We start from the raw sequence: 18,335 nt of genomic DNA, 5'->3' as shown, positions 1-18,335 counted from the left end.
GCGCGCTACTTCCGGCGCAGTCACACTGTAGCCATCGCTTCCGGCGCCTGCGCCACGTGACCTTGCGGCCCCGCCCCCTCGCCCTCTCGCCCCCTCCCGCGGGAGTCGCGGCGCTGCGGGTAGGAGCCGGGTTGCAGGAGACCCCGGGTTCGGTTGGGATTCCCAGCCAAAACGGAGCTTAAGCCGGGCAGGCGAGCGAATGACGGAGTAGCGAGCTGCACGGCGGCTTGCTGCGCTGTTGAGGACGCTGTCCCGCGCACTCCCAGGCCGCCCCGGGGTTTGGGGTCTTCGAAAGATAATCGGCGCCCGGAGCCGAACAGCGGGGGGCACACGGGGCGCTGCCGAAGTGCAAGGCCACTGCCAGAGCTCGAGCTCGACGCGCTGTCTCGAGTTGTAGGTTGGCGCCATTTGGGGTCGGGGTCTGAGGCTTGGGCGCTGCCTGGGCCGAGCGGAGATCGGGGTTTGCCTCCCGTCCCCGCTCAGGACCCTGACGTGGCTGAGGCGGCCCCGGGAGCATGAGCGGGCAGCGCGTGGACGTCAAGGTGGTGATGCTGGGCAAGGAGTACGTGGGCAAGACAAGCCTGGTGGAGCGCTACGTGCACGACCGCTTTCTGGTGGGGCCCTATCAGAACGTGAGTGCACCCGGAGGGGCCAGGCACGGTGGGCGGAGGGGTGGGGGGGGGGCGGTAATCTGCACCTATGGCTCGGATCTCTTCCCTCTCGTTGCAGACCATCGGGGCCGCCTTCGTGGCCAAGGTGATGTCGGTCGGAGACCGGACTGTGACATTAGGTATTTGGGTAAGTCCCCTGGGCATCTATTCTTGGGAGACTCATTTCTGAGGAGGTGTAGGTCCTGCCTATTACTGGTTGATTTGTGGCCTCATAGACCCGTTTCCTTATCTGAAATAGCGGGGTCTGGAGAACATGGCCTTAAGTTTGACTCAAGCCTTACTCTTTAGGACACAGCAGGCTCTGAGCGCTATGAGGCCATGAGTAGAATCTACTATCGGGGTGCCAAGGCTGCCATCGTTTGCTATGGTAAGGGCTGGGGGGTTCTGGCCTGTCCCACAAGAAGAGATGGGTGCCAGGCTAGCCAGAGAACAGCCCTTGACCAGTTGGTTGTGTCTCCTGCTTGCCGCACACCAAGACCTCACAGACAGCAGCAGCTTTGAGCGAGCAAAGTTCTGGGTGAAGGAACTGCGCAGCCTAGAGGAGGTAGGTGAACAGACCTCACTAGAAGACTGGGGCTGGGGTTCTGTTGGTCTGTGGAGGTGACCCTTGTTTTCTGTCTCAGGGCTGCCAAATCTACCTTTGTGGCACCAAGAGTGACCTGCTGGAAGAAGATCGGAGGCGTCGACGTGTGGACTTCCACGACGTCCAGGACTATGCAGACAGTAGCTGCTCCTCAGCCCTTTGGGGGGTGGGATTGTGTGGCTGTCTGGGTGGATCACAGAAAATAGGGACTGCCAGGGCAAGGTGCTCTAGGAGGTCTTCCTGGCCTCCTTGAACTGTGGGGTCCAGGAGACTGCCTGAACTGCTAGCCCTCCCTTTTGTCTGTTTATCTAATTCTCAGGTATGAGGCTTTAGTCACTTCTCTTTACAGATATCAAAGCTCAGCTCTTTGAAACATCCAGCAAGACAGGCCAGAGTGTGGGTGAGTGCTGTGCTGGGGCCTCACAGCAGGAACACACAGGGGTACCAGAGGAAGCTGAATAGGGCAGAGGGCTGGGTCACCAGGAGATCCCAGGGCTACTGGCATTGGGCCCTCACTGATCATCATTTTTCCTGCCAGACGAGCTCTTCCAGAAAGTGGCAGAGGATTACGTCAGTGTGGCTGCCTTCCAGGTGATGACAGGTGTGTGCTTCCCCAGCCTTTATGGAGACTTACTCTAGGCCCACGGCATCTAGCCCCTTTCCTGAGTTACCTGATCCCAACAGAATGGTGCTGAGCTGCCACCTCTCTCTTTGACAGAGGACAAAGGCGTGGATCTGGGCCAGAAGCCAAACCCCTACTTCTACAGCTGTTGTCATCACTGAGTCAGCACTCACCTGGCCTGGGGGAATTAAAGGAATTCCCCAGAAGGGCTGGACCCAGCTCCTTTCTGGGCTTGGGTAGTCAAATGTCTGAGCTACCCCAGGTCCTCATGTCAGCAGAGGTGGCGCCTGCCTGTGCTGGCCCATGGAACGGAGACAGCATTGGGCTGACTGTGGGCATGAGGAGGGATAAGGGCTGATTTGGACCCCAGGCTTCTGCCCTGGACAGCACTTGTGTCTGCAGATTATTTAAGTGGCTTCTGATCTGTAAATAAAATGAATGCACTGTGAATCACACCCAGCCCCTTTCCCTGCTGTGTGGATTGGGTGTCAAGGCACCTAGTTCTTTCTGGGGCCACCTGGCTGGCCTCACTGCTTATATTAAGGCTCCTCCCAACTCTCATTTTCCTTTGGAAAACAAGACTTTTCTCCCCAGGGTTATTGAGATACTGGGGCTGGGGTAGTACAAAGCTCACAATTCCTTCTGAGTGCTGAAGAGTGCATGAGTTGCATCAAAATAAAAGGGTCAAGCATTCCTACTTCAGACAGGTTGGTCTGACTGGCTCTACTGCATCTGTCATGTTTGGGACCCTATGTCAGACCTATGACTCAGGTTCTGAACTTCCCAGTGACATCCTACAATGTGGTTTAATGGTAGGAAAGTTCTAAGTTCTGTAAGCCAGAAAGGTCTAATGGATCCAGACTTGGTTCCAATTCAGCTGCTAATTTAGACTTACATTCTCATCTTGAGTTTCTCATCTGTAAAATAAGGTGACTCCTATGCAGCCCAAGCATTGGGAAGTGAAGAGTAATTCTAGTACTAAATGTTTTTCCCAATCTTCGCAAGCACTTTTTGCTGAAAGGGCAGGAAGTTCAGGACTAGGTCACAAAGGGAAGCAAACTCCCAAGTTTTCCCCAAAGTCTTAAGCCTTGAAGATCCAGGTATTTCTGAGGAATCAGGTGTTATTGTAAACAGGGCTGACACTTGCTGTTCAACCAGAAGGAAATTTATTGCAGCCCTTTCCGGTATAGAGGGTGTGGCCCCAGGCCAGGGGCTTTGCCTTAACAGTTTATCCTCTGCCTCTGCTTTCCTGCCTTTATTTAGGCCTGGGCTGAGTCCTCCGCAGTGGCGAACAACTGCCTTGGAAGAATGTATAATTGAGCCAACATGGACAGACTCACACTCAGAAAGTGCTTTGGTTCCACTTCCTTTTTAAAAACCAATTCCTCAAACTGCCCTTCCTTCATGAGTGATGGGGCTTCCTGTGGAGGCAGACTGAAACTGATACCAGCCACTCCCAACAGGAGAGAGAGAGGCTTGGGCAGCCCTGTGGCTGCTGGGAGGAAACACACTACTCCCATGATGTGCATAGGTAGGGCTTAGGAAGGGCTTAGCTCCACAGCATCCCTGCCCCCACTGCACCGGGTACTATCTCTGGGGCTGGCTTCTGCTCTCACCCCAAACAATCCTCCCTCCTGTTAGACTATAACTCCCCACAGCCAATAAAACAAAACACAGGGCAAGGGCCATATATGAGTAAAGTTAAACTTTACTTTACAGTAATTTTTTTTCTATATACAAAGAATTACAGTACATGTTTATGGGGACTCCTAACACAGGGCTCCCCTCTTTTTCACTAGGAGTTTCACTTACAGCTGACAATCTATGGGGGTGGGAGGGGGGGCAAAAAAACAATGATGGACCTTGGCTGATCCCCCCGACCCCTTTCTTAACAATATAGATAGATGTATCAGCTTGCCTCTTTGCCAAGACCTAGGAGGCGGCTCTGCCATGAGCTGCTGTGTGCTGCCCTCCCCACCTTCAGCACACTCATCTACACACACACAGGTAGCACCCACCTCAATGAGACCGCCTTGCTCTGGCCTGCCCCAACCCTGGAAGTTGAAAACACTAAAACCATTTATTTCTGCTTCTACTCTCTGTGCCCATCTCTTGTCCACAAAACTTTGCTTAACTTCCAGGACCTTACACCTGAAGCCCCACAATAACCTGGTGTTTTGAAGGTCATGGGAAAGCAGCTCTAGAGAAGGAACCACATAAGCAGAAACAGCGCATGTTAAACTCGAAACACTTCTTCCGAGGCTGTGGATTTCTAGTTTAATTATTTCCACTTCCTTAGAAAATATTACCCTTAATCTTCATAAGCAGTAGAGGTGCTTCCGTGAGTGGAAGAGGTAGAGAGGGGCAGAAGGGAGCTGAGGAAGACCCAACAACCAGAGCTCTCTAACAACCTGCTCCAGGCAGTGCGGACGGAGGCTATGGACAAGGTGGCCCCAGCCCTGAGAAACTCAATGGCCACCTTCACCTGGATACAGGATCTCTTCCACCTCTGGATTGCACTGGGCCACTCCAGGGTTGGGTGCAGGCTTCACTGAGGATCTTCCTTCTCCCCACTTTTAACAAAGCCTCAAAGAAACTTTTCTACATAAAATCTCCTCCCAAACAGGAACCCGGGTTTCTTGAGCTGCCAGTCCCTCAACCCTTGGCAGTGCTTATTTATACCGTGAAATTAGCACCATCATTACATTTTTTGTGTGTGTACAAAACAATGATCTATTCTTATTTCAATTTACACTATAGCAGCCTCTGGCCCTGTTGCACTGGCCCTAGGAAGCTCAGCTGAGAACTAACTGGCCATAGCCAATGACAGGCTCCCACAGCAGCTACCGAGCAGTGACCTGGAATGTCTACACATGGAACTGCTCAAATGAGACTCGGCAAAAAAGGAGCTGGAGGCAGCTCCTTCTCTGCCATGATCTCGGAGAGGTTAGGACACTGGGCTCCTCTAACCTGCCTGACAAACCCCAAGAGGATGACAGTATTTTTAAAACCTTAGGAAAATCTGCCTTATAGGAACTAAGGGTAAAACCTATCCAAGTTTCATACTGTCCTCATTACTCCCTATGGGGGAAGCTGCAAGGACCAAACTTTCTGCCATTCTGTTCTCAGGAGGCAACATTAGAATTACAACCTGGGAGTCCAGCTCCAGTGAGCAGACAGTGCCGAGCCTGGGAAGGATCAACAGGATGTTTCATGCCCTGACCATAGTGTGGAGTGAAGGATGTAAAGAATAAAATAACTATTTTCATCAATGCTAAAGATTTGGTTCAGAAGAGGGTCAACACAGTGATTTAAGTCATCTCAAACTCAGTAACAGGGTAAAGCAGACATTTAAAAATGAGGATGTATCAATGACAGCTATTTTGCTATTAGACTGGGTTGGCTCCAGCAAGAGAAGCAAATGAGGCTTTGAATGTAAATTTCAACATTTTTCATAATCTTTTTCTGACTTAGCAGGGCTAGGAAATGTATTGGCTTTCTAGCTACCTATGCAGCACTTCAACCTTTACCTTGTCCCTGGAAAAGGCTTCCTGGGGAGCTGGCTCCAAGGCAAACACTCTTGAGATCTCAATTTCCAAGCACATACCCAAATACCATCCTGCGTAAGGACCAGAAGTTTTCTAAGATGAAAGATTTCCTTTTCACTCCAATTCACATCCCCTTGGAAAAGGGGTCTTATTATAAGTTTCAGGAGACGTCCCACAGGGCTGGCAAGGCCACTCCCTCCCCACCTTCATCTAAGAGTCACATTTCCCAACAGTTGTTCTGACTCTGCTTCTAATTGGATAGTGACTGCTTTCATGATTTTAACAATCTAGTATCAGATGCTGCTATTGGTGGGTCCAATAGATCAAATTTCTAGTTTCCAATGGTTTTCCAGTTTCCATTCAATGGCCCTTGAAGGAGGCCCAGATGTCCATCCATTCAGATGAAGAACTGCTCCCCAAAATGGCTCAGAAGCTGTTTTCCCAGGCAGGTCTGGAATGAAGCCTCCAGTGAATGGCGGAGAATGGAAAGAACCAAAACAAAACCACAAAGCAGCCAATTATGGCCCCTTTCCCTTACTCCCTCCTGTCCTGTGAGACATCTAGACTGCTGTCAAGTTGATTACCTACCAAAGCCTACTTTAGAGAAGCTACTTTAGGATCAAACTTCTCCACTGAAAATTTTTACATGGCCTGCACGCCCTCCCCCCGCCCCACCCCAAATTCACAGTTTATTTCATGAAACAAAGAGCTACGGTAATTTAACACACAACATAGTGAAAGGAGACTCTGACAGTGCAGTGCAGTTATCTTTTTCTGATCACAACTACAGATGACTGGAGAGAAAAGGGCACAGGACTGGCACCAAGCAAACCCTACTCAAATGACCTAAAAGATTAGGGAAAGGGACCTACTAGCTGCAGTTATATACTTATTATTCTCACACATGATAAATACTTAATATAATGAACTTTAATGTTCTGGGTGAATTTCTTTAAAAATATCTTTTTCATGGTTTAAAATTCTTTTAAAAGAAAATAAGATGCTTTACGTTTTCTCTTCCTTTTGAACAAAGAGCTTTTCCTCTTTGATGATGTGGGAAGAGAGGGAGGATGAAAGGGGAGAACTAGGCAGGTGGAATTCACAGAGGAGATTCCGAGGTCTCAGTGAAATGCAGGGATAGGCCCCTAAACTCAGGACAGCCCTGCCCAGCCTCGTCCCTCTGCCTGAGTTCAAGTGTCTCAACCTCAGAGACAGACTTTGGGAAATAAAAGCAGATTCTGTTTTTAATCTTTAGATAAAGCGCAAATGCTTCTATAATAACTATTGTTCCCGCTGTGGAATTGATGGGAGTAACCTCAATAAGAAATTGAGGAAACTGGGACCAAATACGGAATCCTGTTGAGAACGTGAGAGCCATAACTAAGAGATAATGGCCAGGAGACGTTAGGGCCAGGGGATGGCCTGCTGGCTAAGTTGGCAAAGCAGAGAGGTAAACATGTTGGTCTAAGGACAAAGGAGGGGTAGGTAAGTGGGAGGAAACTAGCCAAACAGTACTTCCTGTTGGCAGTCTGTGAGCTGGGTGAATGGTAGGGCAGGGTAGCACCAACAGATTTCCCAGCCCTTGGGCCCCAGCTCAGGGCAGCAGTAACAGATAATCAGCAGTTATTAGGAGTCATCTCTTAGCCTGGACGTTGCTCTAAACATCACCTCTCGCCAGTCTTCAGGGAAGGGTTCTGGCTTGCCTTTGAGCTAAGTCAGCAGGCAGGTGCTCTCCATACAGAGCACAGCAATTCTCAGGGAGGCGAAGAAGAGGACTCCCTCCACTCAGGAGGGAAAAGGATCGGGGAAAAGAAGTTTCCCATCAGGAGCTGGTACTCTTCCTGAAGCTGGTGTGTCTAGCTCAGAGCTTGCCAGAGATTCCCTATGCCCACTGCCCGAGGCTCTGAAATCTGAAAGCACCTGAGTGTTCTAGGGAAATAGGGATGGGGTGGATTCATGTACAAAGAGAAAAATAGGTAGAAACAAAAGCAAAGAAAGAGAAGCTTGCCAAATGCCTTCTTCCACTGCTAGAAATCTACATTCATTCGCACAGAGCCCAACTCCCCCTGACCACCTGCTCCTCCAAGGACTGATCTTCAGACTCTGCACAGCCCAGACAAACGCAGCAGCGGCTACCCCAGCCAACAGCCTCGCTTGGCCTCAATGCAGCACCCTTCCTTCCATCTACAGAGGAGACCTCTGTGAGTGTGTGTGCATGCACACGCACCCATGCACATCCCAGCCAAGAGACACTTCCTCAACACAACCACTTCTGGTGCCACAAAGGACATTTCAAAATGAGTCTAAAACCCCAGAGCCCCTCAGAACTTCCTGTTACTTCCTGGTCAAAGGTTCCTGAAAGCCTTGGAATCCAGGCTCACAGGGATGAGGCCTGATTTACCTCTGTATCTCTCATCAGTGACTAGCACCCAGCCTAGAACACGTGAATGCTCAGGAAATCGCCACTGATTTGAAAGAACACCATTTTCTCCCGAGGGTTCCTAGCCCCTCAATGGGGCTCTGTCTGGTTGGGGAAATCGCTTTGAGAGCCTCTATACCTTCCAACCTGACCAGCGGAATTGAATTCCATACTTGACTCCAGAGTGGACTTTTTATTTCACGATGACCATGTGGAAAAGTTGGGGGAAAGAGACCCAAGTCTGTCTGTCTCCTTGGTTGGGGCCCACTGGATTTTCAAACATGGTTCACACAACCATAAGCCCCCACTGGCTAATGTCACAAGAGTTCTGAGTGTTGGGGTATGAGGAAAGAATAACAGTGGGAAAGTGTTGGGGGCAGATCTGGTTTTTTTTTAAGGGGGAAAGAAAGGAAAGATTTCCCCTCCCCAAATGGTACCCTGGGGGCATCTTGTTTGTTCATGTGACATTGATTGGTATTACTTCTGTTCTGATTCTGCACACTTGCGACTGGAAGGAGCCTGGTTAAGAGCTGGAAGTGTATTTTGCTCTGGTTTGGGGTCTTGCCCTCTTCCAAGAGACCAGCAAGTCTGTGCCAATGTCTGTGTGCTCCCAGGAGACCAGCAAGACTGTGCCAGTGTCTGTCCAGCCACTATGGGCCAGAGCCCTGCCCGTGATGAGGCTTTTCCCAGGGCCCAGGGACTTTGCTCTGTGGTTACCAACTTCTTTTCTTCAGTGGGGAGGGAGGCTGGGGCCTTCCCGAGAGACCTAAAGGACTGCCCACTCCTGGCGGCAAGTGCAGGTAGTTGCTGGCCTCCGACCATCTGCTTCGCCTGCTTCACCAGGCCCGGGACTTGGTTAAGAGGCCCTGGGGTCTGCTCAGTCCCTGCAGGAGCTCTTCCTGAGGCCTGAGTTGTTGGCTCATATAAAAAAGCCTTGGCAGGAGGCTGAGAAAGAAGTCTGGCCTGGGTGAATGATTTAACAGCTTGCCAGGGGTCCTCTGAAGGGGCTGCTGCTTTCCCAGATGTCTGAAGAGGATCTGACACACTGCCTTTCTCAACAGCTCTCGGCATATGCCCCAGACCTTTGCTGGCAGGCCATGAACTCGACTCCAACACTGGCATCTTCTCATCAGCCTGTGGTGTGACCTCATGAGGTGAAGCTGCCAGCTCCTTCTGGCGAGGAGTTAGGTCTATGAGATCCATCACCAAAGCAGCTCTATTTTTTGACTGAGTATTCTGGTCCACAGGCCTCAGTGCTTTTTCTTTAGCTACAAGGGTCTGGACCACAGCTGACAGTACTTTCTCAGGAGGTGGGAGTCTCTGGGACAAAGAGGCATGGGGTTTGTCAGGGGGCCTGTCTGAAGTCTGGGGTTTGGGACTGCTGGTAATAAGCAGTCTGTCTGGCGGTGGAAGTCTCAGACCAGTGGGAACTGGGGTTTTCTCCAGTGACTGGGGCCTTGGGCTGGCAGCACCTATGGATTTATCCAGCCTTGGGTCAGCCGTCCCCAGAGGTCTTTCCAGTGGTTGGGACCTGACTGAGGGTGAGGAGCTTGGGCTGGTCACTGGAGAGGGTTTGTCGCTTAGCTGGGGTCTTGGTCCTGCCACTGCTGGTTGCCTGTCCAGTGGCCTCTGGCTGGAAACCAAGGATTGGGATTTGGTCCCTGACCCAGCAAGGTCTCTGACCTTATCTAAAGGTTGGGGCCTGGAGTCAGTTCTCTCAAGAGGTCTTTCAGGTAGCAGTGGCCTCTGACAAGTCCCTGCCAGAGCTTTTTTGGAGAGCGACAGCGTCTGGTTGGTGTCAGCAGGAGGTTTATCTGACATTTTGGGTGCCTGAGCAGCCATTCCTGTTGATTGCTCTGCCAGGTGAGTGCTTGGCCCTGGAGGCAGTGGTACTGGGGGAGGCACATACTCACGGATCTCCCCAGGTTCCAGAGGATTGGGCCCACAGGGGTCATGTTCAGTACAAGACAGACGCCCATCCAGTTTGGAAATGAAAAGCATCCCTTCTCGATGCTGCTTACAAAAGGAGCTGGGGCACATCTCACAGAAGGAGGCTGCTTCCTTCCCACAGATGTCACACTGATGCCACGGACATTCCCATTTCCCTGAAAACACAGAAGTAAAACAAAAGTTTAGGAAAAAAGAGATATATATCACATGGGCCATGGCTATGCTATAGTCCGAACATGTGGATGATGACCTTCCTTCACACTGCCCCTGGTTCAGAGAGCTTATGCCACTCACCAGCCACCTCTTGCCCCAGAATTCCAGCTTCTTTTTCTGCACAGAATACATAAAGTAACAGGGAATTATCAAATAGCAACTACTATCAACTAAATATACAAGCAGAGGAGTAAATCGGTATTTCTATGACTATTTCCAGCAAGCAGGTGGGGGGCAGGGAGGCAGGGACAACATAAAGTTTCTTTTACATGAAACTTAAGATATTACTTTCATATTTTTATCATCTCCATTTGTACTATACAGCTTTGAAATAAGCAACTCAGAAATATCCTGGCTATTTAGATTCCTGCTTATTTGCTTATTAACAGCAATAGAAAAGATATAAAATTATGAAAAATGGAAGATTTACCTTTGTTCTAAGTCTTGAGACCAGCACAGCAGATTATATGTTGTTTACATGGAATCAGTAGAAAAGACCCAAAGCTGACCTAAGCTTTTATCTGCCTCCCCACATTTCATGAAACTTGAGTCTTGGACCAGGGGCAGTGTTTCCACCTTCAAATCAACTACACCAGCTCCCACTCCTGGCACATAGGCAAGACTGGTTCGATCACAGCCTGTGCCAGTGACGACCCTGAGCAGTTGATTCTGAAACAGTTCTACTTCCTGGCACTGACAGGTCAATGTGATGGCCTTGCCCTCATTCTATCTCAGTTTCTTTTACTTCATGACTCTGTCCAATATACACTGAAGGAAAGCCAATTTGGGGACAAATTCCTTTTACTTATACCCCAAAGTTCTTAACCTTCTGCAATTCTTGGAAGCAGGTCACTAGTAATGTATAATCTCCTCACCCTGGAACAGCTCCCTACTGGTTTCTCTTTTTTTGTCCATTAAAATAGATGGCATATCCAAATCCCTAAAATCCTCTAATACAAACTACAAATTTCCTGGGTACCACATCCCCCTGAGCAGCTTTCTCACGTATTAACTGATACAACCACATCTACTTTAGAGGAAAATAGTCTACTCTGCATGGGGGGAGACCGCACTAGGCGTAGGGGAGCAAGGTAGGAAGTGCTAAAATGGTGGCAATCCATCTCTCAGTGACTAGAACCACCTAAAGGCTTTACTATGTCAATCTTTCTTTCTCTAGAAAGGCAACATGATTGAATAGTCTTGGAGTCAAAAACCCAGCTCTCAATCCAGCTCCTGGATCTATGTGTGAAACGTCACTTCACCTATCCTAATTCTGTTTCTTCACATGCATTATGGAAGAAAACCAACCATTACAGGTTGCTAGGGGGATGAAATAACATAAATGTAAGTAAAGGACTTGAAACACAGCAAGTGCATTGCTGTTCCATTCTTCATAACTAAGAATTCTAAGCCTTTGTTTTCATTATTTCCAGAATGAGAAAATAGACCATACCCCTCAAAATTATGCATGGGAAGACCAAATGGCACTTTCTTCAAGGCTGATGCAAATGGCATGAGACCCTGAGTATGATGGAGAGAATGGATTTTGGCACCAACCTGCTGGTCGCTTGGTCAGATTGAGACAGTCTGCATGGTAAACTTTTGGGCAGCCTGGCTTCTTGCAGGAGACGAGCTGGCCGGCATCACCGCAACTAAAACACTCATCTTCCCGCTCCTTTGTGATTTCACCCTGGGTCCTGCGCTTCCCCTGTTGCTTCTTCTTGAATTTCTTTGACTTTTCTTCCGTGGCAATGGGTTGATTCTACAGGTCAGATATTGAACAGTCAGCATTCTGTCAACACATTAGTACCAATCGTAACCAGGTTAACTATCCTCTCTGAGCCTCATTCTCTTCTCTGGGAAAAGTGATTGTCATGAAGATAAAATGCAGGAAAAGTACCTGGTATATCACAGATACGTAGCAATAATTACCACTTTTGTATCAACTACTCCTGCCACCTGAACAAAACAGAAGACAAAAATCATTGTGTTTTTGCTGATACATAAGGCTGGTGTTAAATGTCATGCCTTTCGTAAGTTTTATCAATTACTTAATTTATTTTTCGAGACGGAGTCTTGCTCTGTTGCCCAGGCTGGAGTACAATGGCGTGATCTAGGCTCACTGCAACCTCCACCTGCCGGGTTCAAGCAATTCTCCTGCCTCAGTCTCCTGAGTAGCTGAGATTACAGGCGCCTGCTGCCACACCTGGCTAATTTTTGTATTTTTAGTAGAGACTGGGTTTCAGCATGTTGGTCAGGCTGGTTTCGAACTCCTGACCTCATGACCCGCCTGCTTTGGCCTCCTAAAGTGCTAGGATTACAGGCGTGAGCCACCGCACCTGGCCAAAGTTTCACTTTTATATTTGTCTACTTCCAAAACTAAAGAAGACTTCTGTATGTGTGTTTAAACACGCCTATTTCTCGTTCATTCAACAAAGCGTAACTGAACTTACTATGAGCAATGTGTTAAGACACAAAAAAGTTAATTCATGGTCCCTGCCGACGACAAGACTATGCATCAAGTCAAATTAGCTTCATGTCCACCACTCCTAAGATGGACCCTGGAAGAGCCAGCAAATGTCCTCTCTTTGTTCCCTGCAGCCCACCCTTGGTCACCAAATCCTCTTATCACAATCTTCATTTTAACCCAGAAACATCCAGGACCAATCTGTAAGGCTTAATGGAGGTCTATCCTATTCTGACAGACCAATGTCTACACTAAAAGCACACAGTGATCTCTCATTTCTCAGTTTCTGCTCTAGCATCTACCTCTGACTCCTGTGAAATGCTATCCTATGCAGACATCGAGGATGCAGAAACTGACATCCGCGGTACACTTAACACCATTAAGTACGGGTTAAACTCAGTTAGTATTTTAACTTATAGGAAACAAGTTAACAAACATCTCAAGGAACAATAAAGTTAAACCAACAAAACTAAACAAAAAGCAAAATAAAACCCAATATAATATAGAGGTGATTCTCCTTATTTAACAAGATTTAAAAACGATCATTGAGTGCTCTTCATTTTCACATTATTGATCAAAATTATTTACTCTTTTCTGGCCAGGCGCAGTGGCTCATGCCTGTAATCCCAGTACTTTGGGAGGCTGAGGCAGGTGTATCACCTGAGGTCAGGAGTTTGAGACCAGCCTGGCCAACACATGGTGAAACCTCGTCTCCACTAAAAATAAAAACAATTAGCCAGGTGTGGTGGCAGGCACCTGTAATCCCAGCTACTCGGGAGGCTGAGGCAGGAGAATCACTTGAACCTGGGAGATGGAGGTTACAGTGAGCCGAGATCACACCACTGCACTTCAGCCTGGGCAACAGAGTGAGACTCTGTCTCAAAAAACAATTATTTACTCTCTTCTTACTGGCTTCTATGTTAATTTGCATTTTTCAGTTTTTAATGCTGAGCTTCACAATCAAAAAGGCATGTGGCCGGGCGCGTGGCTCAAGCCTGTATTCCCAGCACTTTGGGAGGCCAAGACAGGCGGATCGCGAGGTCAGGAGATCAAGACCATCCTGGCTAATACGGTGAAACCCCGTCTCTACTAAAAAATACAAAAAACTAGCCGGGCGAGGTGGTGGGCGCCTGTAGTCCCAGCTACTCGGGAGGCTGAGGCAGGAGAATGGCGTAAACGCAGGAGACGGAGCTTGCAGTGAGCTGAGATCCGGCCACTGCACTCCAGCCTGGGCGACAGAGCGAGACTCCGTCTCAAAAAAAAAAAAAAGGCATATGGAACATACTCAATTGAAGTCACTATATAGTTTATTTTGCATCAAAATTAAACTTCAATTTTCATGGTGCTATTACTTATGATAGAGGAATCTTTTTTTTTTATTTTTTTATTTTATTATTTTTTTTTGAGACGGAGTCTCGCTCTGTCACCCAGGCTGGAGTGCTGTGGCCGGATCTCAGCTCACTGCAAGCTCCGCCTCCCGGGTTCACGCCATTCTCCTGCCTCAGCCTCCCGGGTAGCTGGGACTACAGGCGCCGCCACCTCACCTGGCTAGTTTTTTGTAGTTTTTTTAGTAGAGACGGGGTTTCACCATGTTAGCCAGGATGGTCTCGATCTCCTGACCTCGTGATCCGCCCATCTCAGCCTCCCAAAGTGCTGGGATTACAGGCTTGAGCCACCGCACCCGGCCTGATAGAGGAATCTTGAAGCATCCAGATGTTCATCTAGTATGTCCATCCATTAAAGACAGTCACTAAAAATGATCAGCAAGGACTTAAAAAAAATAATAATATAAGGGCCGGGCACGGTGGCTCATGCCTGTAATCCCAGCACTTTGGGAGGCTAAGGTGAGCAGATCATGGGTTTAGGAGATTGAGACTAACCTGGCTAACACGGTGAAACCCTGTCTCTACTAAAAATACAAAAAATTAGCCAGGAGTGCTGGCGGGCCCCTGTAGTCCCAGCTACTTGGGAGGCTGAGGCAGAATTCGTGAACCTGGGAGGCGGAGCTTGCAGTGAGCCGAGATCACGCCACTGCACTCCAGCCTGGGCGACAGAGCGAGACTCCGTCTCAAAAATAAATAAATAAATAAATAAATAATAAAGAAAGAAAAAAAGAAAAGGAGACTACAGACATGGAAATGATACTTAACAGTTAGAGAATTAGAATTCAATTATTCAGAAAGTACACAGTAAAAAAACAGGAAGACACAACAATGCTTATACTTTGTTATAATGGTGAGATTAAGAGTGCTACTTTTATCTATGATGTTACACTACATTTCTGCAGATTTTTTGGTATCTTCGGAAAGAGAAAAAGTGAGAGAAAGACAGGGACAGACACAGATAAACCCAGTCCATGTGGCTTATTAGGAGATGTGAGATCAAGAGGAGGGAGGTAACTAACCTTCTTTATAAGGTCCTATTTCACAGCATTATTAGTTTGAAAAGTATCACCAATTAAAGTCAGATGGCGCAAAACACTTCAACAATATCCCCAAAAACCTCTTATGTAATTGATCAGCTGAATGCTTAGTGAATTACAAGTGGCCCTATCAACACCTATTCAATGTCATTAATTATTATTATTATTTTTTTTTTTGAGAAGGAGTCTTGCTCTGTTGCCCAGGCTAGAGTGCAGTGGCGTGATAGCTCACTGCAATCTCTGCTTCCTGGGTTCAAGGGATTCTCCTGTCTCAGCCTCCTGAGTAGCTGGGACTACATACACATGCGACCACGGCCCAGCTAATTTTTCTATTCTTAGTAAAGATGGGGTTTCACCATGTTGGCCAGGCTGGTCTCGAACTCCTGACCTCAGGTGATCCGCCCACCTCGGCCTCCCAAAGTGCTAGGATTATAGGCATGAGCCACCATGCCTGGTTCAATGTCATTAATTTAAAGGAAATTTCTTCTTAAAATGAAGACTACCCTAACACTGTTAGGGAGGGAGGACTGCACCACTAATCCCAAAGCAGAAGTCTGGAAGGGTGGTACCTTTGGCCTTACACCCAAGAAGCCACTGCAGTTCGGGGCTCCACATTTGCAAACAGTCTTTCCATTCCCAAGACATTCTAGGTTGTAGTTGAAGGTAAGTTCAGTGCCTGCATAAGAGACCGAGAAAATATTAATATCTGTGGTTTTAATTACATTATTTCTGTATTAATTACAAAGGATACCAACTCCCAAGAGAACAGATTAATTTTAAAAATAATTTTTAAAAAGGATTTAGCTCTAATCCTGTATTTTAATAAATTCTAATCTTATAACATTAATAATCAGCTCATACAATTTAATAGAGAAAACTTAAATGACTTAACAAGTAATATTTAAGATAACTCTTCCTACAGAGGTGTTAATTACCTCAAGTTGTTTTTCATTTGTTTATTAACCATTCAGATTCAAAATATGTTAATTCATTACCAAAACAAACAACAAACAACTTATCAATGTGTCAGGCCCTGGGAATACAAGTATGAGGAAAACTTGTTTATCTGTTCTCAGGTGAACACATGTTACCTGGTAGCACTCTGCAGAGGCATCTCAGTACAGAATAACACTAGAAATCTGTAGATTACAGACTGGTTGTAGATCCAGTTATGTCACCGCCTTAGCAGGGTGATCTGAACCCTGAGTAGCCCATTTTAAAATGGAGAACTCTAACAAGCTTATTGAGACAATATGACATAATGCACATAGCAGTTAATTTGTAAACTTTAAAAAAAGGTACTCAAATTAACAGGCAAACTGTCCTCTGTCAAAGGTCCATTACATCAAAATTGTGAGAGAAAATAAAATAAACATTCAAACTCAAAGCCCATAACTAAAGGCCAGTTATGAGAGGCCTACCAAATCTAAGAATTTTATATAAATATGTAAAGAGGTTGCCTATCACAGGGGTAATAGTTTACAGTTAATGTATAAAGTAACTGCCATTCATATTAAAAATTGTCAATTCTTAAGATTTCCCTTTGCAGATTGACATGCCTTTTATCAGTGAGACTGATATACATAGTTTTTCATCTAAAGTTAAATGAAATCATTATTTTCATTATTTCTTTATTCAAGTATATTCAAAATACCAAGCAGCTAACTTAGGGGTCGTGCTGTAGGAATAGCAGAATTATTCATGGCCTGATGAGAGGCTCATGCCACAAGGAGCATGCAGGAACTGAGTGAGACTGACCAATGTAACAGGAGGGTCATGTTTCCCATCTCATGACTGAACTTAACTGGATTAAATCTTTGGTGGTTCAATTCATGCTGTTTTTTTTTTCCCCTTTTCTCTTTTTCTTTTTCTTGAAACTGTCTCGCTCTGCTGCCCAGGCTGCAGTGCAGTGGTGAGATCCCGGCTCACTGCAGCCTCTGCCTCCTGGGTTCAAGCTATTCTCCTGCTTCAGCCTCCTGAGTAGCTGGGATTACAGGCGCCTGCCACCATGCCCGGCTAGTTTTGTATTTATAGTAGAGATGGAGTTTCACCATGTTGGCCACGCTGGTCTCAAACTCCTGATCTAAACTGATCCTCCCACCTCAGCTTCCCAAAGTGTTGCGATTATAGGCGTTCCCAGCCCCACACAGTTTTCTCTTAATAAAAGATTTATGAATAGATAACTAAATTTTTGTAGATACGACATGCTTATAATACAGCTCTACCTTATACACAGATAAAAGAAAGCAGGATACTTGCTGTAACTTGCTGCTCACCGAACATATACTATGTAAGCATAATCACAGAGAGGCTAAATTAAATTGGAAAGTATAGCACTCATAAAGTAAAACAGTGATACTATTCTAGAAAAGAGTCCAATATGCAGCAATCCTTGATGGATCTTCAGTTACTGAGCATGGCAAAGGACATGAGAGAAGAGACAAACAAGAGTAAAGATGGGACACGTGGGAGACAGTAAGTTGCAGGTATGTGAAGGGCCCAGGAAGTTGAATGAAGGCCTCAGCTCTGACAGGCACTCCGCCTGTCACTTAGCATATCCTGTCTCATTTTCCCCATCCTGAACATATGCAGACTGAAAGCCAAGTGAGGAGAGGAACAAAGTCTGAGAATTTCAACACCAAGCTACCTGAGCTGATGAACACAGGAAAAAAAGAAGAGAAATTTGCGGCTAGACATGGCAGAGGAGGGCATTCCCATGGACATGAACTGCAGGTTCTAAGTAGAAGAATGGGACTATCAGCACTCAGCAGACATAGTAGAACTAAATCATGTGACTGATTTATTATACAGGAATGATATTTATATTGATTTAATATAGAGGAACCTCTCCACCCCTGGGGTGATTAGAGAGAAAAAGGGAGAAAAGAATGAGAGAGGTGTGACATCCAAGGATAAAAGTAACATAGGTATAATACCACCTATTTTACAGCACCTTTGCAAGGCTTAAATGAAATAATATGCTTAGAATTGTATCTGGTATTCCATATCATTTACGGAATTACTCCTGTTACAAAGAAGAAATCTAAACAATATACTCTGAAGCCACCCATTCCAAAAATTTTAAATAAATCAGCAACTAAAAACCAATCTGAAATAAGCAGAGTGCAGTGCACAGTGATGCTCAAGTGTCCTTGGTGTCATCATGTAAAACATTATGAGAAACAAATGCAAAACAGGGGAAAATAACTAGTGACTCAAATTTTAAAATCTAAAAATTGTCACAACCTAAAAAGTCTTTTTTTTTTTTTTTTTTTTTTTTAAGTTGACTTTGGTGTTCCTTTTAACCTGATTCAACCCAAATATGTTGTTTGCCTGCCTCATGTATATGCTCATGACAATTGTCAGTATATGGATAGATGGACATATTCTTATCTCCTCCACTATGTATTCAGTACAAGTGACAACTGGGAAAAAAATTT

General features: G+C 46.4%; 2 protein-coding genes across 4 annotated transcripts in view; one reads left to right on the top strand and one right to left on the bottom strand.

Moving 5' to 3' along the window:
* Nucleotides 1-58: 58 nt before the first annotated feature.
* Nucleotides 59-2,335, top strand: RAB24 (RAB24, member RAS oncogene family). Of its 3 annotated transcripts, none has more exons than XM_011946861.1 (9): nucleotides 59-397; nucleotides 484-632; nucleotides 730-798; nucleotides 960-1,038; nucleotides 1,148-1,215; nucleotides 1,295-1,394; nucleotides 1,604-1,654; nucleotides 1,793-1,855; nucleotides 1,973-2,335. In XM_011946861.1, exons 2-9 carry the CDS (start codon nucleotides 516-518, stop codon nucleotides 2,035-2,037), a joined length of 612 nt encoding a protein of 203 aa, XP_011802251.1. In that variant the 5' UTR covers nucleotides 59-397; nucleotides 484-515; the 3' UTR covers nucleotides 2,038-2,335. The 3 variants fall into 3 exon arrangements, with proteins under 3 accessions (XP_011802251.1, XP_011802250.1, XP_011802252.1); XM_011946862.1 differs by having other exon boundaries at nucleotides 100-119; XM_011946860.1 differs by having other exon boundaries at nucleotides 59-632.
* Nucleotides 2,336-3,566: 1,231 nt separating this feature from the next.
* Nucleotides 3,567-18,335, bottom strand: part of NSD1 (nuclear receptor binding SET domain protein 1) — a 192,127-nt gene continuing 177,358 nt past the window's right edge. Inside the window, exons 20-22 of the mRNA XM_011946890.1 lie at nucleotides 15,465-15,571; nucleotides 11,564-11,768; nucleotides 3,567-9,948 (exon numbers count right to left, since the gene is read on the bottom strand). Of these exons, the coding sequence (XP_011802280.1) occupies nucleotides 8,321-9,948; nucleotides 11,564-11,768; nucleotides 15,465-15,571 (1,940 nt within the window). The 3' untranslated portion in view covers nucleotides 3,567-8,320. The remainder of the gene's footprint in view (nucleotides 9,949-11,563; nucleotides 11,769-15,464; nucleotides 15,572-18,335) is intronic.

Source organism: Colobus angolensis, unplaced genomic scaffold, assembly GCF_000951035.1.
Source record: "Colobus angolensis palliatus isolate OR3802 unplaced genomic scaffold, Cang.pa_1.0 Scaffold254, whole genome shotgun sequence".
In the NCBI taxonomy this organism is placed as follows: domain Eukaryota; kingdom Metazoa; phylum Chordata; class Mammalia; order Primates; family Cercopithecidae; genus Colobus; species Colobus angolensis.
This window is presented reverse-complemented; position numbering and strand designations above follow the sequence as displayed.

What these genes read in the sequence shown, in the direction of transcription:
- RAB24 (XM_011946861.1), top strand. Translation starts at nt 516, where the DNA reads ATGAGCGGGCAGCGCGTGGACGTCAAGGTGGTGATGCTGGGCAAGGAG. An exon ending in GGCTGCCATCGTTTGCTATG is followed by an intron (nt 1,039 to 1,147) that starts GTAAGGGCTGGG and finishes CCGCACACCAAG; the next exon opens with ACCTCACAGACAGCAGCAGC. An exon ending in CGTCCAGGACTATGCAGACA is followed by an intron (nt 1,395 to 1,603) that starts GTAGCTGCTCCT and finishes TTCTCTTTACAG; the next exon opens with ATATCAAAGCTCAGCTCTTT.